Here is a 23,644-nt window from a genome sequence, read left to right as displayed (position 1 = left end):
TATATCCCTTTTCCAGCTGTTCCTGCTTTTCTAAGGAATCATATCCACTGGACAGAAGACAAGCCTTCACTTATAAACTTTTTCACCCAAACATTGCCCAAAGCTCCAGCCATCTGCTGCACTCAAAACCATCAATATTTATCCAAGCGGAAATAGACAGGGTGTTTAAACTCCATTGTTAAATCCCCATGCATAAATTAGCAAGCTATTTATCTTCATATTTGCTGTTTGAGTAAAACAACAGCGAGAGCAGATTGTGAGCCCACACAGCAGACCTCAGCTCCTGAACCTTCTGCTGTATGGAAATGGCTCAGCATCTCTGAGTTCATCACTGAATATTAATAGAGGAAAGTGCAACATGCTTTAGAGCGCCTCCTCGCCCGATTCCTGCAACTATTCACACACAACTGAGTCATGACAGCTCTGAATCACCGCTTTCTAAAGACACGACACACTCCTATAGCAAGCACACCAACACACAATATGTTCAGCTCCTTCTGGAGGGTTCAGGGAGACTTGGACAGATCAAATAAACTGCTGAAGTGAAATAGAAGAATTTTTTTCGTACAGATATATATATATATATATATATATATATATATATATATAATATGGCCTTTCAGAGTTTCTCCAGCTCTTCCCTTTGTGTATATAATGATGAAGTCTTTAATGATGATCTCTGCACTAATGCAAATCTTTAGCTGAAGAGCTTGGCTGGAATCCAGCTACAAGAAAAATGACTTAGATTAGTCCAGGATTTTATTCCATTTAGTGTAAGACATCAGATTTCTTATATATATACTGAAAATAAATGGGCATTTAAATAGTATTGAACTTTTGCAGACTACTGTACCATGACATCATTCACAAACGTGGACAGCAAAAGTACTTTTAATCAATAGGCTACTATGTTTTTTTTGGTTGATAATTATATTTCAGATGTATTTTGGAAAACCCATAAATATTACTTGATGATTTCCAGATTACGACAGGATTACCTGATGCTCTGCCACACAACAAAAATTACTTACTCGAAAGAGAGACTACTTTGTGAAAATAGATAAAGATGGTAATAAGGATATTTATTAATTTAAAGAAGTTTAATTTATTATAAAATTATTATCTCAGATGATGTATAAATATGTGATTCCGATGGATGATATGGAAATAGCTAATATTGAACTTTCATGCTTTTTAATTAATAGCTAGCTAAGAGTTTTGGGGTTGAATCCCAAATAGCATAAAATGGAAAGCTATTAAACTAATCCGTTCCGTTTTAAGGTGAAATTTCGTACTGCGAAACGTATTTTCCCATAGCAAATAAAGTCTTTTTCTTTCTTCTTTGTCTTTCGGCTGTTCCCTTTCAGGGGTCGCCAAAGCTAAAGTAATCATTTGCCTCCATCTAACCCTATCCTCTACATCCTCTTCTCTCACACCAACTAACTTCATGTCCTCTCTCACTGCATCCATAAATCTCCTCTTTGGTCTTCCTCTAGACCTCCTGCCTGGCAGTTCTAACCTCAGCATCCTTCTACCAATATATCCACCATCTCTCCTCTGAACATGTCCAAACCACCTCAATCTGGCCTCTCTGACTTTTTCTTCAAAACACCTAGCATTGGTCGTCCCTCTGATTAACTTATTCTTGATCCCATCCATCCTTGCCACACCCAAAAAGAACCTAAACATCTTCAGCTCTGCTACCTCCAGCTCTGCTTTTTGTCTTTTGGTTAGCGCCACTGTCTCTAAGCCATAGATCATCGCTGGTCTCACCAATATCTTGTACACCTTTCCTTTCATTTTCGCTGATACTCTTTTATCACCTGACACTTTTCTCCACCTGTTCCAGCCTGTCCTCACAGGCCTCTTTACCTCCTTTCCACACTCTCTCCGTTGCTCTGGACTGTTGATCCTCAGTACTTAATCTCCTGCAACTTCAAAGTAACTGCTGATAATTTGTTCCAGCCACGCAAAAATTGTACTAATTTCCAACACTATAATCATATTTTTGCATATAAAAACATTTAAAACATTTAGAAAAGACATACAAATGAAGTAAAATATGAAATAAATAGACATAGACATTAAATCTCACTTAACCTTTATAATTCTTCTTGGCACCGGCTGCTTTAAAAACTAAACTGAAAGTGGCTCCATTTTCTTCTTGCTATCGTCCTTTTAACCGTCCTTGTTAACATTCTTCGGACCCATGGTGCTATGTCTTGCACAAAATGCAAAAAATACACAAAAAATATGTAAACTTGCTTTGCTTGGCTTTCCATTGATGCAAAAATTTTTGATTGGCTCCTAACCATACAAACAACTTAGCTCTCTGAAAATGCTTTTTGTCTGCCGAGGCAAAATTTTAGTTTTTAAGGCGAAATGTTTTGCGGCGGAGCGTTTGTATGCCGAGGGTGTAGAATGTTTTATTCCACACATAAGTAGTGCCCTTGATAAGGGGTTAGAGAGGAATTTGGAGAGAAAGCAGGAGACAAAGTGAGGTTTAAGATGGAATAGCGGAATGTCAGAAGTGCTTTCTTGCTGAAAGAGCTTCTGTGGCTGGTTTTAGTATAAAAAGCATATGACCAAACATGACTGACTGTTTCTAGTTCCATGCTCCATTTCCAATGCTGTTAGCACAAATCTCACTCATTAGAATTGGAGTTGACCATTCCAGCTTGCCTTAGTGATGCTTGGTGGGTAAAAAGTACAGTACATACAGTAGTGTGGTAAAATAGATTTGAAATAATGTCTGGAAATCACACGGCACAATGAGCATGCTGAAGACCAGATGACTTCTGCAAGCATCAGTGCTCAAGTGATCGTTAATTAATCAGCACTGAAGACAAACATCTATGCACCATTTGGTTCCTTCAAGGAGTTGTCAGGTTCAGCTGGTGGGGTCATAGCGGGTTACATCGTCAAATGCTGGAAACAGGCTTCTGAAGTGACATTCAAGTTTTGTACTTTACTGATAATCACAAACTATCCAACACTTCCTATATCTGTTGGTTAGTACAGATTCTTATTATTTGTCTTGGGGTTTCTTTGAAGTAACTGTGTTTTAGGGTTTATTTGTGACTTGTGTGAAAAGTCTATTCAACTCCAGTGTTAGATCAACAACGGGAAGTTTGCCTATTAGTGTATTTGTTTCTGTAAGACCTGTAGACTCCAGATTCTATTTCAATTTTCAATTGCAGTCCTGTGGTGAAGCATTTCTTAGTTATGTAATATTTATGTGTAAACTATGTATAAACCTGGCTTGAAAGGACAGTATATCCCTCATGCTTTGAACATTTGGCTGAAACTTAGTCCTTTATACTTTATACTATTCATATGAATGGTGGGTTGGATATACATGTACTGTAGCACTGCTCTCACAAAGCCTTTCAGTCTTAAAGTTTCATGTTATTTAAACTTTGAATGCATTTTATTACCAATGTTAGGCATATTAGGCATTTTTAAGAAATGATAATCTAATTAAGAACCGTTAATAATATCTTTTTAACACAGTTAATTTTTATGGCATGCATACATTAATTGAAGCACTTAATTAATATCCCAATTTTACCTTTAATCCATTATAGCACACAGTTGACAAACAGTTAATAAATCAAAATGTACTGTATTAGCCAAACGCTGTCCACGCATTACTTTTGTTAAGACACTTTCCATCTTAAACCTTTAACGTTCTACTCAACCTTTTGGTAGAGCGCATTTTAAGTAACTAAACGTGACTTATGTAAGCCATCTTTTCCCAGCAGATTTAATGCTCAAAAAATATTTGTGATGTTGCACCACCAAACAAAAAGTCATCATTTCATGTGAACTTTTTTGGTTGTTGTTGTTAATTAATACTTTTACCATAAAGCAACACCTCAACCATTTGGAAGAGGACTATAGTAAACTCTGTAAATAAAATAAGAATAAATAAACTTGTTTGTCTTGCTGAGGCTGTTAATGGGATAAATTCTGGAGACGGGGTCAAAATCATCGGGGAGATAATTGTAGGGTGAATGGCATGAATACAAGCTTTCAGGAACTGTCTTGCATTTTTAAATGAAACATTAAAGCCTATAAGAAGTTAGCTTTCCTAAAACCATGACTTTTGAATTTGTTATTCACTTGTATTATGAACTCTTGCTGCCTCTGCAGTCTCGCAAAGTCATGTCTGAGAAAGCAGTGTCTCGATAATTGTACCCCTAAGGAAAGAGATTTTTGAAGCAGTAAAATGATGCGTATTTGCCAAGTTATCAACATACAGTACGGGTTGCTCTTTCCTAACTTCTGTCAGGCTAAATGTCATAGATCACCTCCGGAAATGAACCACTTCTTTCAATTTACAAACACGTACCAATAACTTATTTATCCAGAAAATGGCTCTGTCGTTCTATTTCTGTCCTAGGACTTACCCCCGGGGACGGTGGATACGTCCATAGCAGCAGGTCATAATTCTGTTTCCTGATAACATAATCACACTTTCTCTGTACTGAAATAAATGCTATACATAGGATTCTTCTTTTATATCTGAATGTCCAGTTTCTCAAGCCAAGAAACAAACCACAGGTCAGCTCTGGTGTGAAAACATTCATCTAAAAACAATCCTCATACAGTTTCTCCTCTTGCTATTCTGGGACAGCATTCAGACATGCACAGATTCATTCAGATTTTATGAGCCCTGCTTTCATGGAAATGCAGGTTCTCTCTCTCTCTCTCTTCCTCTCTCTCAGATGGGCTGGATAACATTGAGATTTTTTGGGTGGCATACAGTAGTTAGTGTAAAAAGGAGAAGAGAGACAAGGGTTTCTTTCAAGATATACGCAATATATCCGTATTAAAGATCTGTCATAAGGAAAGAAAAAAGTAAATCCATTTTTATTCAGTGTAAGTTCAATATTCATGAGTTCTTATCTTCAATGCTAATTCTGGCTGGTTTCATGAGTCATGTTTAAGGCACCAACATCCAGAAATAACCGCACGTTATCCACAGTTACTAAGCTATGACAAATCAAACCTGCCATCCCTCTGCTCTCAGAGTACGCTGATGAATTAATTACTGGATTCCAGAACAGAGAGAGAAGTACAAGCGGTGTTCAAGTCAAACCGGGACTTGTGATGAAAGGTCTTGTGAATGAAGGTGTGAAACCGATTGGCATTTACAGAAGACTTCAAGCACAGTACGATAATGAGATCTCACTCCAAGTCATTTCCACATGTTTGGGCCATTAAGGGAGTTCCTGGGAGGCCCGCGGTTCAGACCTGAAGCAGGCATTCTGATCATGGCTCTGGTGTACTGAGAAAACGTTTTGCCTTGATGGTATCCAAGCACTAGTGAAACGCTGGTATAAGTGCATTAGTGTAGAAGGAGGTTATATAGAGAAATAAAGAGAGTTTTTATAACTCTGTTCTGTTATTCTACACAATCAAAGTCCGGCGTACAGTACTGAGAAAACTTTCGACCTTGTGAGTATAGACAGTTTCTTAGCATCTTGTAATGGGCAAGCAGGCATTTTCTATCTCTCATCTTTGATGGTCTTTGTAACAGTGAGTTGTTGTTTTTTCGCCCTTCTGCCCTCTAACACAATTAGTTTAAGGTCACAACTTTTGCTTGGGTGTAATTTAAAGCGATCGATACCCAGCAGGTTCACCAGGACTGTTACTTTTGGCATGAAAGGATGTTTACTCTCTTGTTATTTCTTTCTCTCTACCTCTCAGTAGGTGTGTTTACACTCATCCCAAGATTCCACGAAAAATACAACCTCACCCGATCGAAATAAATTTTTAATGAGAACGAGAGGGAGGTGTAAACTTTTAATAAGGCATTCAATGGGTAAATATTAGCCATGTAAACTTGATCAGACCGTTTCTCTCTTATTGGAATAAATATATCCTTTCTCTGCGTGTTTGTCCATCATGGAGGTAACATTTGATTTGACGAGTTTCTGAGACGAACATTTTCTTCCATTTCTGATCAGCCCTATCACACATGTGTTTATTCCACTGGGTCTCAGGCTGAGGAAGGAGCTCACATGTGGTAAAGCATCGAACCAATCATAGATAAGAATGAATTATTAGAACCAATCAAAGCATAGAAGGCAGGATTTGTCAAAAAAAGACGGGAAGCACAACCTAAATCTCTAATCAGAATTATAAGGGTGAGTCAAAAATTATCCGCACTCCGGTTATAAAAAAAATCCTGTTCTTCCATTGTCTTATCAGCGCTTTCTGGCTGCTCAAGGTTAGTGACTCTCCAGTCACTGCTGTGCAGCTGTGAACGTGTTACATCAGTTCATTTGTAACTGCGGTGTTGGATGCTCCACTTATGGTTTGCATGAAAGAAGAGCAGCATGCAGTGATTCATTTTGTGTGGTCTGAGTGTGTACCCAGTGCCGAAACAACTAAGGGAGTAAATGTCAGAGTAGAACAGAAACAGCTGAATCACCGACCGAGAAAAAGTTATGTTAAAAAATGACGTACAGAGGAACCTTGGATTATGAGCATAATTCATTCCAGAAGCGAGCTCGTATTCCAAAACACTTGTAAACCAAATAGAAGAATTCCAATATGAAATAATGGAAACTCAAATTATTCGTTCCACAGCCCCCCAAAAAAATATATATATAAAAATCAACAAAAAATATTAAGTAAAAACAAAACAAATTACCCTGCACTTTACCTTTAAAGTAAAAATAAATCCAGACAGATAAGTGTTTCCGGTTATGCGCGCAGGCGCTGTGTGTTTGTGTGTGCGTGTGTGTGCATGTTTGTGTGTATCTAAAGTAAGCTCCCCTCTCCCCCTTCTCGTCTTACACAGGTACTCTTCCTCCACTCTTTTCACACATATGCACACGCACACAATGGAAACACTGTCTTATCTCTAATGACACTCGATTGAGCGACACACTAACGGGATCACTGCTGTAAAGAAGAAAAAAACAAATTAACCTGCACTTTACCTTTAAAAAGAACATGTGAAGCTCGCTGTCAAAACAAGAAGCGCATGTGTAATACAGGATACTCTGTACTTGTAAACCAAGATTTGTTCGTTTTCCAAGTCAAAATTTATTTAAAAATCTTTGTTAGTCTTGCGGAACACTCGCAAACCGCCCTACTCGCAATCCGAGGTTTCACTGTATTTGTCTTTTCTTAAAGTTAATGAAAATAAATTCTAGAGCCAGAGTGCGGATCATTTTTGACTCACCTCCTTATTTTAATCCCATCGAAGAAACATTGTTAGTGATGCAAATGTACAGTAGCTAGGACGGGAAAATGACCTGGTCTAGTATATGGACTACTCCAGTGTCTATAAGAATGAGTCACAGCTCTAATGTAAGGCAGGGAATGAGTTTCCACATGACTGACTACAAAGAAGAAATGATCACTTTCCCCTTAGACTGAATAGAAGAATAAATAATCAATTAGTCACATGTAAAATCAGAGAGTGTGAGAGTGCAGAGGTGACTAATGGTGAGTAGAAAGGTGACTTATGATTATCAACTGAAAAATTCCCTAGAAAGTTTCCTTATAAGTACGAGTGGGTGTTTTATCATGTTTTTTTTTTTTTAGATAATAAAAATATATGGAGCACGAAGTAGAAAAAAAAAAAACAACCTTCAGGCCTGTCCAGGATGGAGGCCCGCCGATGCGTATTGTAGTTCAGGGACTGGAGGCGGACAATGAAGAAATAATTTCACAGACAGTAATGAAGAAGAAAGTGAATTATACATTCATGCCCTGAGCGTGAATAATATTTCTCTCATCAACAGGATTAAGAAGCGTAAAATGAAAAAGCTGAGAGCGAGAGGGACTGCGGAAAGACTTTCAAGCAGAAGTCACCTGTCATGGTGTTCGTCATTAATTAGTCAGGTTGAGGAGGAAAAACCCACAATGCATGCCACCAAGAAAGATGTTTAAATGGAGAAGAACTGATTAGTAATGAACTCTCTCGTTTATCCTGACTGCAGACAAGAAAATGCGACAGAAAGAAACTGATTTGCTAAATCAATCTCCCCGTGCATGTTCTCCTTCTCTTACACACACACACACACACACATACATACATTTAAAATGTTCCTCTTATTTTTACTCATTGAATACAAAAAGGTGCTGGATTTGTTTTGTTTACATTGAGCAAGTAGCTTATTTTTAACATTTTGATTTCACTTATGGTGCAGGTTAACCTGCAGTTTAGACAGATATCTAAGTACTGCAAAAGTTTCATTAAATTCTGTCTAGCCAGTTTTGCGTGATGCTGTGACAAAATCTGGCTGGACAGACATACAGACAGACAGAACATTTTCTGAGGATGGTTTCTGGTCCTCCAGTGTATGAAACATAAAGATCTTGTTAAAAGAGCGAGTTCTCAACAATGTACAGACAAATCCTTTCTTTTAATTATATACAGTAGATTATATACAGTACCAGTAAACTTGTGACCGGATCATTGGCAACCAAGACTCACCCATGCCTGCACCACAGCCCACTGTACACTGGTCCCAGCAGGCAAAGAGCACAAGGTTGTTGACCCGGCCTCCAAATTACCCAGATCCCAATCCACAGAGGCCACACACTGTACTGGTCTACCAGGGGTTCTTATTGTACAGTCCATGTTGCAGTTTTAGGAACAATGCAAGAATAAACATCCACTTCTATATTTTTTTAGAGCTCCTAGGCTGAGTATAAGGATTGAGGCACACAGGGATTTTATTTTTGCAAATTCATGCCAAATAGCAAATCTCTCAAAAATGAGCATCGGAGAACCCGTGCCACTTGAAGCCTGACAGCTGCTTCTGAGCTCATCTGGAGAGCTGATCTTCTCGGTTACTGTCTCAGTGAGGCAGGATTATACTTATTTAGCTTGTTTAGCTAGAGAGTTAGAGTTCGAAGAGAAAAAGGGGTTCGTAGTTACCATTGAAAGAGTGCGTATTTATGCCAACAATGAAGAGAGAAGAGAGTAGCTACTGACGATGACCCCCCGCCCCAAGTGTTTGATTGACTGATCGATTTAGTATAATATGTAGCGCTACAATACTATTGTTATTAGAAGACAAATGATGTACATTATAAAATCACAGTTTTTTTTCTGCATCTGTGTTCTTATTATTTTAAGAATATCTCAAACAATATAAATATAATGATTTATTTCATCTTAAAGCCCAGTAGAAACAGTTACACACTATTTGTACAGTTAAAAGCACCATGAACGTTTTTGGAAAGGTTACATAAACCTAGGCTTGTTGCATTGTACCGGACACTTTTGCTGATGTGGCACTTTTTGTCAGTCTGATGGATTGTAATTCAGGCTCGAGACCAATTAGAGAAGGAAACTGTCCCTCTTGTGTTTTATCATTTGCTAGAAAGTGTCAGGAGCAGCAGCTGTGGAGCAGTGGGACAGTAGCTCTGGAGATACAGTAGTCCTCAGCTCAGGGCTCAAGTTTTTAAACTTATTAAGCAACCACACACACACACACACACACACACACACACACACACACACAGAGTGACTTACATTATATTTTATTATACATATGTATAAACAGTTGAGGATTCAGGACCCAACAATGGAACACACTCACCCACTCGCTCAGTCATCGTCTATACCGCTTTATCTTGTATACAGGGTCGTGGGGGATCTGGAGCCTATCCCAGGAGACTTGGGGCACGAGGTGGGGTACACCATGGACAGGCGCCAGGGCACGCTCTACGGACAATTTTGGAACGCCACTTAGCATAAAATGCAAGTTTTTGAACTGTAGGAGGAAGCCAGAGTACCTGGAGGAAACCCGCCAAGCACTGTGGAGAACGTGCAAACTCCATGCACACAGACCCTGGAGGTGCGAGTGCTAACCACAAAGCCATTGTGCCACCCTCATCATTTAAATCTAATCTTATTTACTAATTGACATTGTCACAAAGCAGCTTTACACAATCAAAAGAATGATTACATTTTGTATAAATGTGTACTGTATGACGCAAAATGATGAGACTGTCACTGATGAGCAAGCCGAGGACAACGGTGACAGTGGCAAGGAAGAACTCCCTAAGATGGCAATAGGAATAAACAGTGGCGGACTGGCCATCTGAAGCCGCTGGCCAATGTGGGCCGGGCCAGTCAGTACGCAAATATATAAATAATGGCGGAAAACCATATATTGAATCTCTTTTCTACGCATATAGATGAATGCGTCGACCGCACAGGCACCGCCGACAAAGAGCGCGTGTTTATGTTACCGCACATGCGGATGTATTGCCCTCCCTCAATATTGGTTTGTTTGGTCTTTTCCATTGCATTACGCCCATCATCCCCCCTCCCCCCGACTCCTTCACTTTTCATTTATGGAAGAAGAGAGATATTGATCCTTTCTCGATGCAGCGAATTTCTCTGAATTAACAATAATTTCCATGAATGAAAAGGTGGAGCTGAAAGTTACGCAAAAAGAAGTAAAAAGCTTTAAAGGTAAATGCTGTGAAATGCTTTAAATAAACAGATTATGCCTTCGGCGTGAAGGAAAGTTCCAGTTCTGCAGGTTCTGACGGCTTTAACATTACAGTCAGGGAGATTCATTTTTAAAACCACTAACTAGTATAAAAAAATAACACAATACAAAAACGTAAAAAAAAAGGGTCATATTTGTAAAACAAAGAAATAAAGAACAATAAGACAAACAACATTTAAAACTACCTATAAAGACAAATGTTTAATAATGTTTTTTAGCATTATTTCGTATTAATATTGACTACCATAAGAATTAAAATAAGTAACTAGTTTACTAGCGTGAGATAATGCTGCTACTGATTTTATTTCAGCGTACCTGTTCAGTTTTATTGCCATTCTTTTTAAAATATTGTCTTTATAGATTTATATGTTGTTTGTCTTAATGTACTTTCCTTCGTTTCTTTGTTTTACTAATATGACCCAATATATGTTCAGTAATACATTAAATAATATGTTTAAATAACATTGATTTCTGTATTGTATTATATTTTTATACTAGTAACTGGTGTTAAAAATGTATCTCTACATTAATGAGCCAATGTACAGTATTATGATGTGGGCTGCTGTGGGTCAGGAAGTCCAGGGCCACTTTTTGGTCCCAGTCCGCCCCTGGGAATAAACCTTGTGAGGAACAAGACTCAACAGGGAACCCATCCTCATTTAGGTGAAAACGGATGGCAGGGATTGATCTGGATCATCCTGTGTGAGACTGAAAGTGCTCAGACAACAGCTGTCTGCATCAGCCGGGGACAGGACCGTCTTCGTGGAAAAGTGGAACCGTCGGAACCGTGGAACCCAGGCGAGATCTCCAACCAGAAGCAGGACACCAGGATGAGTCAGACAGGTCTGGAGTGCAGAGGGGGTCTGGATCACTGGTAGAGCAGAGAGCAGAAGAGAAGGAGAGATGGCAGTTAGAAACTGTATGGTCACAGTCAAACAATGTAGAATGTGAAGTGCAGAGTGCAAGCGGGAACTCCAGCAGGACTAACTGTTCACAGAACAGCTGTATTTATACTAAGATTTAATAACACACAGGTGGACTCTATTTGGGTGGCACAAATTTGGCTTTTATAGAAGAAAGCCATTGTTCAATGAAAGCCATAAGAATGTTTACAGTTTGTGACAAACCATGTAAAAGTTTAGGTGGACGGTCATATCTTGGTAGGTTTGCAGTTGTGCAATACTCTTTCCATTTTCAAATGAAGGATTGAACAGTGCTCCATGAGATGTTTAAAGCTTTGGATATTTTTTATTACCTTACCCTGCTTAAACCTCTCCACAACTTTATCCCTGACCTGTCTATCGTTTTCCTTGGGCTTCATGATGCTATTTGTTCATTATTGTTCTGTAACAAACCTCTGAGGGCTACACAGAAGAGCTGTATTTATACTGAGATTTAATTACACACAGGTGGCCTACTGGTTAGCAGTGTTGCCTTGCACCTCCAGGTCCTGGGTTTGATTCCCGCGTTTGGGTTTGTGTGCATGTGGTATGTTCTTCCTGTGCTTTGTGGGTTTCCTCCAGGTTCTTTGGTTTTCTCCCACAGTCCAAAGACATGCAGATTGGCGTTCCCAAATTGCCCAAAGTGTTGATCACAGGTCCTATCAAAAAAGGGTCAACATTGTCCCCCATGGTCCCTAGTTGGACTACAGAGGTTCCTAAATGGATGGACTCTATTTACTAATTAGGCGACTTCTGGACTTCCATTGAATTTTATTTAGAGGTCTGAATACTAATGCACAAAACCATTTATAATTTTTCTTCCACTTTACAATTTTGTTTCACTTTGTGTTGGTCTGTCACATAAAATCCTAATAAAATAACATTTACATTTGTGGTTATAACAATCAGTTGTAACAGCGATGTGGAAAAGTTCAAGGGGTGTGAATATTTTTGCAAGGCACTGTAGCTTTTTTATTTATCGTTTAATATGCCTTGAAAGATTGTAAGATTTCGGAGCCAGCACTGAAGCGAAATCCAGAGCTTAGTACACTTCAGTCCTAATTGTATGCTATAATTAAGGAGGATTTTAGCTTCATGGCTTCATGAGTATGATTTACAGCAACACAAACCAAAGCATATTGTCTGCCTGTGAAATTTGATCCCAGTCTAATATACGCCTGTTAAGCTTCTCATTTTCTGCATCACTGTAACGTTGAATGGAAAGCCGGTCCTCTTGTCGCCCGTTCGGATGTATTTAGCGTTAATTATCCCACAGTCTGTTACATACACCAGTGGAGATCAGCAGGGTGGCTTTTCCTGTTTCATGGTCTGTTACTGCTGAAGGATGATTAAATATGGGGGCATTCTTGTTCCTGCTGGGTAACACTACTGCTCTGCTGCCAAACACACACACATATACTCACAAACATGCATACTGTATGTGCATGATAAGTTAAATGTCTAAATGCATTTGGATATATGGATAACTGAAACTAAAACATAATTGAGTTAGAAATATCAGCAGTGTTAATATTATTATTTGTATCTGTGCCTGATTTATTTATTTTTAATGAAAACACAGCCCAGTCAAATTCCTACCTCTGGTTTGTGTGTGTGTGTGTGGAGTTTGCATGTTTTCCCCGTGCTTGATGGGCTTCCGGTGGGTTTCCTCCCACAGTCCAAATACATGCAGATCTAAATTGCTTATAGTGCGTGAGTGAGTGAGTGAGTGAGTAAGTGAGTGCAATTCCATGCAATGGACTGGCCTGCCACCTTGTCTAGGTGGTACTCTGGCTAGTGCCCCGCCCCCCCTAGGTACCCTATACAGGATAATTGGTATAGAGAATGAGAGTGAAAGGGGTTTCTCCTACAAATGACATTCAGCAGCGCTTTCCTAAACAGCTGCTTGTATTGCTGTGGTTGTTTTCTTAGAAAGCAAAACCCTGTGATTACGATTACAGCAATAACATTCTATAACACACACACACACAGAGTGAAAGTGGAATAGACAAGGAATGTACGCAAGTAGTAATTATATGACTCAGAAGCCCGACGTCAATCATTTGTGAAGTATCGATGGAGAGAGCCTGAACAGTTAGTCACGTATGATTTAGATCGCTGCACTTTGGTTAATGTGAAACACTCTTGCTAGTTAATTCGACAACTTAAACACTGTATAATATTGCAATCAGGCACACAAACTGTGTTAATGCTGTTTAATAAAAGAAATTTTGTGTAAGGACGTCACAAGCCATCCCTGTCTCACACACACTGTAACAATTCAGTGCAGTAGTATTATATAACGTAATAGCAGGTGTAATTATTGTGCAGACAGACCAGGGACCAGGCACCGAGCGCTATGCTTAGACCCCAACCCTACGTATTAGCTGTGATGGAGAGAACATATGAAAACTGTCAGTCAGTGTTTTATTGTCTCTGCTGCAGGGTGTGTGTGTGTGTGTGTGTGTGTGTGCGCGCACTTACACAGCCTGAGAGGTTTGAAGTGCAATTGCTTAATGTCACTAAAGCTGCTGGGAATTATGCGGTGTTCCAGTCAGACCTCCATAATATTAAATATCATATTTATATTGCAGAAGTGATACACATAGTAGGTCTGACTTGCTAAGCTCTTAAAACTCAAAGCATTTTAGCCATAATTTTTTTGGCATTTTTTTTTAATACATTTATATAGGGCTCAGGATCAGGGGAGTGGTAGTTTAGATGGATGAGGTCCCAGGTTGTTGATTTGAGGATCTGGGTTCGAGCTCCACCAGCGTAAAACCTACACCCAGGCCTAACTACAGCCAGACCCGTTGAATCAAGAAATCACATAACCCTTAAAACTTTTTGGGTGCAAGCAGGGACTCCGGCAGCATTTTAGCCATTTTTGTTTCGCAGTTTTCTTTAATAAACATAAACAGGTCTTGGGATTGTGCAAAATGAACAAAATATAATAATAAGTGTTGTAACATGTTACAAAGTAACAGTTACTTAGTTATATATTTTTTAAATGTAATTGGTTATTCAGGCAATTTATGTAATCCGTGAGCCAGACATCAGTCATTCCTAATCCATTAGTGTGTGTGTGTGTGTGTGTCAAGGTTGTCCTACAAGCCCCCAACAAATCCCCCCCCCCCCCCCCCCCTTGTTATTTCTGCTGTTATACCCCTATCTGACCTATGCGGTTTGACTATGCGAGGATCGGTGCGTGGAAAAATGGAAACCTAATCACAACGACAAAACTCGAAGTGAATCATGTTAAAGCGTACTAATACTAAATCAAATTCAAATTCAAATTTAATTTGTCACATACACAGTCATACACAGTACGATATGCAGTGAAATGCTTATACGACCGCCGGTGACCTTAAAAAGAAAATAAAAAAACTATATATAAGGAATAAATATTAATAAAAGAAATAACATAAAATACAAAGGAAAATAAATGTAACTAGTAAAATTAACAACTGTACAAATAAGGGCATGTAAAAATAATAAAATATAGGAATATGGGGGGAAATATATATATATATATATATATATAAAAAAAAAAGATTTTAAGTGTTTTAAAGTGTCATTGAAATATCTTAAAGTGTCAGAGTGGCAAAGTGTCATGTGCAATGGCAGGTAAACATGTATTGTATAAAGTGACATGTGCAATGGCTTCAGATATGTAAATATGTATTGCAAGAATGTGTCCATGATTGTCCAGTCAGTGTCAATGTTTAAAAGACATTACTCCTGTGTGGTGTGATGTGATTGAGAGACCTTATCGCCTGCGGGAAGAAGCTCCTCCTCAGTCTCTCTGTGTTGGCCTTCAGGAAGCGGAATCGCTTCCCAGACCGCAACAGAATGAACAGTCCATTGTTGGGGTGGCTAAGGTCCTTCACAATCTTCCTGGCCTTGGTCCAGCACTTGCTGTAGATCGAGTGTAGGTCAGGGAGCTCGGTGCGGATGATGCGGGACTAGGGGTATTAGTAGTTAACAGATTATGGGCCAAACTTCACTAAGTGATGATGGTATAATAATTATAAACAACATGCATAAGGAATAACAAAGGAGTTTTTATTTTCTGCAATGGAAAAGCAGTTAACTTTTATCAGAAAGTAACGCTGTAATCTATCTGATTACTTTTTAATGGCAGTAATTTTGTAATGTAATTAGTTACTTTAAAAAGTAACGTCCCCCAACACTGATAATAATAATAATAATAATAATAATAATAATAATGTGCTTATTTTGTTTTGAGTTCTACATTTTTGTTACATTTAAAATTTACACGTTATAAAAGTAATGATAACTTTTGTTCTACCTCACCAATCCAAAACCCAAAATACACATACCAGCAATATATATATATATATATATATATATATATATATATATATATATATACTTTTTTATCGTCATTGATCTACAATGTGCTGTGTTGCTGGTGGCACAGATCTGTGCTACTTGAGTTTTAAGGTTATTATAAGCAAATTTTTTATTATTATATATTGTAATTAATATAATAGATCAGTCTTCTGTACAACTCCGAATTAAAACCAACCTCAGTAACTCAGACACAGGAATTCATCTCATGCAGAGCTCATGTTTTCTTATTCATCAGAAAGGCTTAATACTGCATATCAACCTTTCACTTCTTTTTCCTCTCTGTGTGAGCTCATGAGTGAGGTTTTGATTGTAAAAAGAAAAAAGGAGAGAGAGAGAGAGAGAGAGGTATGTATTTCCCTCAAGGCTCTCTGGCTAATGCTGGCAAGTTCACGCTATTCTGTGTGTGACATTTGAGCCACTGACAGCCTCCAATCTCTCTCACCAAAAAAAAAAAGATTTGGGACTGGTGCTTTGTGTGGCATGGACACGTGTGCAAAAAATGTCTTGTGCAAATATTATCCAGGTGCTCGCACAAATATTCAAATTACTGACATCAGTAAAACACGTCTAACCGTTGGTTACACTTGCAGCATGGCCGAGAATCCTCAGCTCTCTCAGGCTTTCTGTTCTCCCACAGGACGAAGCGGGTTGGTGGTTTAAAGGTTGTCTCTCATTGATTCCCGATGTCTCGTCCATATTTGGATGTTGGATGAGTGCAGGGTCACCATTCATACTAGCAAAGGGCAAACTGACAGGCAACTGCAAGTCCTCTATCCACTGTATCTCAGTTCTACACTAACACCACAATAAAGCAAATTCAAAAGTTCTCAACAAATGATTTCTGGCACTAATTGTACAGTATAATTGCTCTGACCATGTCTTTGGTTTCACAATTACATCCTGTGAGGTGTTATATTATCCATACCTTTATGCCCTCATTGTGCTTCCTGATTCCTTATATGGTAACACTTCCTGTAGCCCATGTTCAAACAAATATATAAGGGTGAGTCAACTATGATAGAATTGATTTAAATTAAATTTTAGAAAAGACAAATACATCATTTTTTGACATAATCTCCTCATTTTTCAAAACACTTTGTCCATCTGTCAACAAGCTTTCGTATTCCCCTTATTAAAACATGTTTATGGCTGAGCTGCAAGCCAAAAATGTACCACTGTCTTCACTTCTTCATTAGAAGTGAATCTTCATCCTAATGGTGCTGCTTTCAGGCGACCAAACAAGATCAGGATATCAGGACTATAGAGAGGATGCGCTTTAACACCTGAAAACAAAGTGTCGACAGTATGGAGCTGTTTACTCTCTGCCGTTGTAGTGATAAATCCATGTCTCGTCACCAGAATGGATGCATAACCTCTGCCTGCCGTGAATATGAGGCAATGCCACATGGGCTAACTTCTAATCAATGACATGCTACAGGACGTGCTGGGGAAATAAATCCACGCAACATACACACCAGTCAGGGAAAACAAATTCTATCACAACGCCTAGAGCATGAAGTCTGTATTAAAACAGAAAAATTTGACTTCATTTCCAGAAAGTTCTTATTGGCAAGAACATTTTGACAAGAACAGGGTGTCAGCAGTGCCAAGTTGGCCAGCTCCCACCCCATTAAAGAACTGCAATGCTTCCTTAGATTTGTAAGTTTTCATTGCAGATTAATCGGGAGATTCAGTTTTATTGCCGCCACGTTACCTGGCATGCTCAACAAGCAGATGAACTCTCTCAAGAGGAATCCTAATACAATGCAAGCCTTTGTGGACCTCAAAGATCTTTGTTAGGAGTTTAGGCAAATGTTATCGATAAAACTGAATTAAACAAACGAGTCCAGTGTTTAAATTGAAGTTCTTTTATTTCTGGAAAAACAATTAAACTGCTTTAAACTGTCAACAAAACTACTGGTTATCCCTCTGAAGGTATCCAATCAAGAAGAGAGGTCAAGAAGAAATACTGCCTTTCTGCATTTTCTGTACACAACAATAATGTTTAAAATTACATTGAAATCTTTTTAGATTAAGTCTGATTTATAACATTTTATAACAGAAGCCGTAAATACATTGCATACTTCAGTAGTGCATACAGTAAAGGTTGACTATTGCTCCAACTGTGCAGCTGAACTACTCACAGCACTGGTAGAGTCTGTTGAGTCTCAGGATGTCATTTTGGCTCATTTCCTTGGCTGTTCCGAAGGGCACATTGGGGTCAGGAATGGGGATCATGGTGGGCTGGCCATTCTTAGAAAAAGCAGTTCTGAAATAAGAAATAATAACATAATTATTTTTATTTGTTTTGAAGTCATTCGTAAGCTCATTAAACTAAACTAAACTAAACTAAAACAGCAAGTCACTTGTAAAATTATACAAAACAAACAACATTGTAACCTGGTACATCAAATCAGATATTTCGTCACATTTTCAGATTCCTGCTTCAATAAGCTCCATTTTGATACCAAGATCATGTTGAAATATAGTCATTCGTAAGTTACTTTACGACTTCAGGCCAAACTTGTTAATTATTGAATTCAGGTGTTACAGTCAGGCCCCTTATCCCCAAATAAGGGCAATTTTATTGCTTCAGCATAGCGAGATATCTTGGACAATGCTGTGCTTCCAACTTTGACGCAACAGTTGGGTGAAGGTCCTCTTTGATTCCAACATGACTGTGCCTCAGTGCACAAAAAAAAGACTATAAAGACACGGTTTAATGAGTTCGGTGTGAAAGAACTTGACTGGCCCCAACATAGAGCCCTGACCTCAACCCCATCAAGCATCTTTGGGATGAACTGGAACAGAGATTGTGAGCCAGGCCTTCTCATCCAACCTCACTGACTGACCTCAAAAATTCTCCACAGAACAAATTCCCACAAAAACACTACAAAATCTTGTGGACATCATTCCAAGAAGTGTGCAAGCTGTTATAGCCGCTATAGGGGGACCAACTCCATATTGACGTGTACTGTACTGTTTGTATTTGGATATAATATCATTGCTGGTTTGGCCAAATACTTTTGTCTATATAGTGTAACTTTGCCAGCAGTGCATTTTTTTAGCAAAAAAAATGGTTACTTAAGTAACCACTTTGGATAGTTTTCATTTAAGTGATTTAGAACAATGTTTAGGATCAAAACTTTCTCAAGTCTGTTGAAGGATCAGAAAGACATGGTATTTATCAACGACTTTGTTAAAATCAAAACTATCTATGTACTGTCCTCCTACTATGTACTATTCCATCCGTAATCTATGTACGTTCCTCCTACTGCCCTCTATTCGCCATAGTGCAAAATTAACCTGTGTGACTTAATACCTGACTTGGCTTACAATTGATTAGGTAGTTGCTTAGTGATTCACTGACTTGTGGTATTGCATGACGGAGTTGTAGTCATAAGCAGTACCCTGGTTCAGGGTGGCCTTCTTGTTGAAGTTGTGCTCTTTGCCTGATGAGGACACAACCCCAATGAATAAAACAGTAAATCCCAGAAAAGTTTAAGTCATTTTTTTGTTCTGTAAAAAAAATTATACTGAAAAGGTTGAATACCCTCCATAATGTTCTCCCAGGCAACACGGATGTAGCTGTCTCGGTCGTTGCGGGTCTGTTCATGGTTAAATCCCAGGGCATGAAGAAGCTCATGCTGGACGGTATCGTGGTAGACACAGCCGCTCCGAGCTAGAGACAAGGTCTGTGCATAACCGACACGTCCAACTTTAGAGTAACATCTGTCCAAATGAGAATACTGATCAGTTATTATACTTCGCTTTTTTCTTAAGCTTTTTTTTCATATTAGCTTCTGCCTTGTTAGTGTGCGTTATTTAAACATAATATTCATCATTTAACCTAATCAGGTAAAAATAACTCTTTCAAATGTTAGGAATCTGAATCTATTCACAATATGCGCAATGGAAAACCAGCAATACGGTATTGATATTTGTGATATGCAGTAAGTGATGCATTAAAGTAAATATAGTATTAAGTATAGGGTGTACAGTACATGGATAGAACCTGGTTGCAATGTCCAATTGGAGCAAAGTTATTTTAAGCAAAATCATACCCCGAGAGAGACTCAATGCTGATGTAATCCCTCTCACTGGAGCGTGGAATAAACCGGATACAGGTGATGGAAGAGAAAGAAGCCAGGCCTCGCTCGATAATCTCTCGCTCACGATCGGCTGAGGGTTTACAGAGAACATGTTTGCTAGCTCACTTTGCTCTATGTGCTACTTTAAATAGAATATAAATAAGCTTATCATGATTGAAGCAATATTACGTGTATTATGTGATAGCACTAAGTGTTTAGTAAACTCAAAATGAGTCCAAATCAGTTTATATTAACAATAGAAGAAAAAAACTTAAAATAATAATGTTTTAATAATTATACACTGCCCGAGCGAAAAAAGCGGCAAAAATTTTTTTTTTAATGACTGGAATTGGGTTAAGACCTGGAAGGGTAATGCATTATTAAGACCTGGAAGGATAGTGCTGAACTGTCAACTCTTCTTCATCTTCAAACTGCAACTGGAGATTAGTGATGGGAAGTTTGGATCATTTTAGTGACTCAGTTCTTTGAATCCCGGTCATCATGATGAACAAATCTTTTTTTGAGTCATTTAGTTCATTTTGTTCTTTTGATCAGAAATAAAATAAAATGTTACATTTTCAATAAAGTCCCCAATACGTCTACATACAGAAACTTTGGCTATAGCTCCTGTAATGAAAACATTACAATGCAGCTAATGAATTATTATGATAAACAGAATGAGCTGCTCGTCTCTCATATCTTCTGGTCCGAGTTGTTCATTCTTTTGTCACGTGACTTCCATAGACGCTTTGCTGTGCATCACACAGGGAACAGAACTGAGCGGTTCTTCCAGTTAGTCTTCTAGTCCGAGTCATTCGTTCTTTTGAATCTATTGCACTTCATAGCGTCTATCGGAGTCACGTGACAGAAAAACTAACGATCTGGACCAAAAGACTCGAGAGGTAACTACTCATTTCTGTTTCCTGTATATAACCTACGGAGGTTTTGTGCCCAGTGAAAAAATGAACAGATCACTCTCTGAGACTACTCTTTCTTCTGAGTCACGTTCAAAAAGAATGAATCGTTCATCAGAGCTTTGTTTAATAGTGAAACTAAGGTCATTTTCAGACACACACACACAATGTAATGAGAACTCGAGGATTGGGAGTAAACAGCTGTGTCCGTTAGAAAACCACTTGTAGGTGAGACTAATCAGACAATAAGGCTTAAATTTGCTAGGGAGCATAAAGATGGTGATAACTTTGATACTAGGCAGTGTATCATGATAATACCATATTATATTATTATATTATGTCAACATATAATATAATGATCCACATCACTAACATACTGTATTGATTGGCGATTTTATAGGGAATGTAGACTTTTCCATCACTTGACTTGGGCCACATGCAGCCAGTGGAGGTGCAGGGATCAGCGTTTCTCCCATTATCATCATAAACAGCGATGTCTCCTTCAATCAGCACGGGCTCGTCTACACCACGAACTAGGAAATGAAACACGGTGCTTTTCATATACGTTATTGAATTGATGATTTTCAACATATGTCTTACCACATCAATAATCAAATGATGCATATTTTACTATAATATACCAGTTTAATCACATTGAAAAGTTACATATTGCTGCTTTAAATAATTTAGTAATTTACTGCAAGATGTTTTGCAGTCATGCAATTTTGTGTTTTTTCTGTCTGTGTGTACATACCAGTGTTACTGTTCACTCTCTCGAGCCGCTCTCCCACAGACAGATCAGCAAGCGGATCCTCAACAGCTATTGCACAAAACATCAGTATATCAAATATTGAATTGCTTATTTAGCAGAATTTTGGTTTTATTCAGTATTTAAAACCTGAGTCCATTTAGAAGGCACCTGCCCTTTGATTTTGACTGAATTTGAAGGAAGCATTCCATGCATCCATTTGTAGGCCATAAAGCTGTTCAGTAAAAGGAGTACATTCTAAGCAATGCAGCTATGATGACAGATGCCTCAAAAATGGATTTTCATTGACAAATAATTAATGCACATGACTTACCAGAATCCACAGAAAACACACAGCACATAGAAAAGAAAAAAAAGAAAAGAAGAAAAATGATAAGTGACCCATGAGGTTTGATTAAAGGTGTGTTTAGGTGACCTGACAAGCAACCAGCTGTCACACTTTTCTGGTATTTCCAGCTTATAGAGAAGGAAAAGTAAAGAAGCTGGAAAATAATGCAGAAGATGACAAAGAAGTGTTTTGGCAATTCCTCAAACAGGTGCTAACTGTGTACAGCTTTAATTTTACTGCACTTTAAATAAATGTCTCCATCAAATGAATAATTGCAATACTATCGGCCAAAACACATATTAGTGCTGATTTTATTTTTTATGTTATACATATAATACAGAAAATGTGTGTGGCCAGAGAAGCTACTTCTGAAAGTTTATGTAACACGGAAGGGACCAATCTTGCTTCGTTTAAAATTTCAAGTTGCTCTCCTATTCGGAGAGATGATTTTATATGCGTCCCAAAAATGGCAATTTTTTTGTGTTATACTGTCTCGCTATAACAAACAATAATTATTTAAAATACCATACAAATTATTCATATTTTTCATGAGTATTGATACTAAAACTGGTGTGAGCTTCTAGAAGCTTATGACCTGTAAAAATTGTTGCTTAAACTGTAAAAGCTTAAAAAAGCAAAAAATCTGTAGTGTCCGTAACCATGTCAAATTCATGTTGCAATATCTTAACAATTTTTCATTTTAGAATAATACACGTTTTTTCAGGTTTATGTCTTATGTAAAATGTAAAATTTTACAGTAATTGAATGTCAATTAAGATCACTGTAAGATTTGAATTTAAAAAAGTAACGGACACTACGGACATAAAAGGGCGTGAAATTGTATTTAACGAATGTGTTTCTTTTTATCTGATAAAAATATAAATGTGTAGCATATTTACAAAAAACGAAGCATGGATCAGGAGATAAGAAGCATTAGGTATTATGAAAAATTACGTTATATGATCCTATCTGAAAATTCACTTTTGCACCTACTGTACTGTACTTTTTAGCACTAACACCATGTTTTGACTGTATCTGCATGTACAGTATGTCTCTTACCTCTTCTGCACAACAGACCAGCAGCAGGGCCAACAGACCCACAATCACCTTAGACACAAACATGACTGGAAACCTCCTGTAGAGTGAGGCAGAAACATGAGTTTACCATGGGGGTTCCCAGCTAGGTCCTTTGGTTTGGGAGCTGGTACAGTACGAGTACGCCAACTCCCTTATCCATGTGACTCATGAGGGCCTGCTAGGAGATGTGAGGCTACAGTGGTAACCTCATAATGTTCTTGTTTTTTCAATGCCTAGCCAGATCCAACACCATTTTCTTTTAAAAATGGCATACTTTTTTCTAAACTTTCTTTAACCTGATTTACTGATCTCATTAGTCGAGATTAAAGTATGAAAGTAATAAAAGAATTAAAGTAACACCTTAGCGGAGACAGTGTCAAAAGCAAATTGGCATTGGATGCTCTTACCTCAAATCTCGAAAGACGAAACTGTATTGTAATAATACAGTAGAACCGATGAAGTGGTGGTGTTTTATAGCCTTTTCTGTTTATTTAGTGTGATATACTGTAGTTATCACTTATATATAGAACAACAGCTGCTCCTTCCTGAGAGTGTGTAGGAGGTAGTGTACTAAAAAGCTTCTTTTTTTAGAGAAGGTAAACAGATGTAGAAGGCCATCAACTCATGCTGTTAAGAAAGCAGGTGTCGTTT

The 23,644-nt window shown here is 38.1% G+C and overlaps 2 protein-coding genes across 3 annotated transcripts in view; one reads left to right on the top strand and one right to left on the bottom strand.

The window, feature by feature from the left end:
* The window catches only part of LOC128527858 (carbohydrate sulfotransferase 8-like), a 106,384-nt gene that overhangs the window by 78,281 nt on the left and 4,459 nt on the right, over positions 1-23,644 (top strand). The window lies entirely within an intron of this gene.
* Positions 17,667-23,483, bottom strand: LOC128527859 (high choriolytic enzyme 1-like). Of its 2 annotated transcripts, XM_053500487.1 has the most exons (9): positions 23,401-23,482; positions 22,976-23,051; positions 21,574-21,631; positions 21,197-21,352; positions 19,879-19,996; positions 19,368-19,546; positions 19,185-19,266; positions 17,959-18,083; positions 17,667-17,800 (listed from the first exon to the last, which is right to left on the bottom strand). In XM_053500487.1, coding segments are annotated over exons 2-9 (783 nt in total). In that variant the 5' UTR covers positions 23,039-23,051; positions 23,401-23,482; the 3' UTR covers positions 17,667-17,798. The 2 variants fall into 2 exon arrangements, with proteins under 2 accessions (XP_053356462.1, XP_053356461.1); XM_053500486.1 differs by lacking the exon at positions 17,667-17,800 and having other exon boundaries at positions 17,951-18,083; positions 23,401-23,483.

Source organism: Clarias gariepinus, chromosome 7 (genome assembly GCF_024256425.1).
Source record: "Clarias gariepinus isolate MV-2021 ecotype Netherlands chromosome 7, CGAR_prim_01v2, whole genome shotgun sequence".
Lineage (NCBI taxonomy): Eukaryota > Metazoa > Chordata > Actinopteri > Siluriformes > Clariidae > Clarias > Clarias gariepinus.
The sequence above is the reverse complement of the archived record's forward strand: the minus strand, read 5'-3'. Positions and strand labels throughout refer to the sequence as shown.

What these genes read in the sequence shown, in the direction of transcription:
- LOC128527859 (XM_053500486.1), bottom strand. Translation starts at nt 23,038, where the DNA reads ATGTTTGTGTCTAAGGTGATTGTGGGTCTGTTGGCCCTGCTGCTGGTC. An exon ending in TAAAATCGCCAATCAATACA is followed by an intron (nt 19,997 to 21,196) that starts GTATGTTAGTGA and finishes GTAAACCCTCAG; the next exon opens with CCGATCGTGAGCGAGAGATT. An exon ending in CTGGGAGAACATTATGGAGG is followed by an intron (nt 19,267 to 19,367) that starts GTATTCAACCTT and finishes TGTCCTCATCAG; the next exon opens with GCAAAGAGCACAACTTCAAC.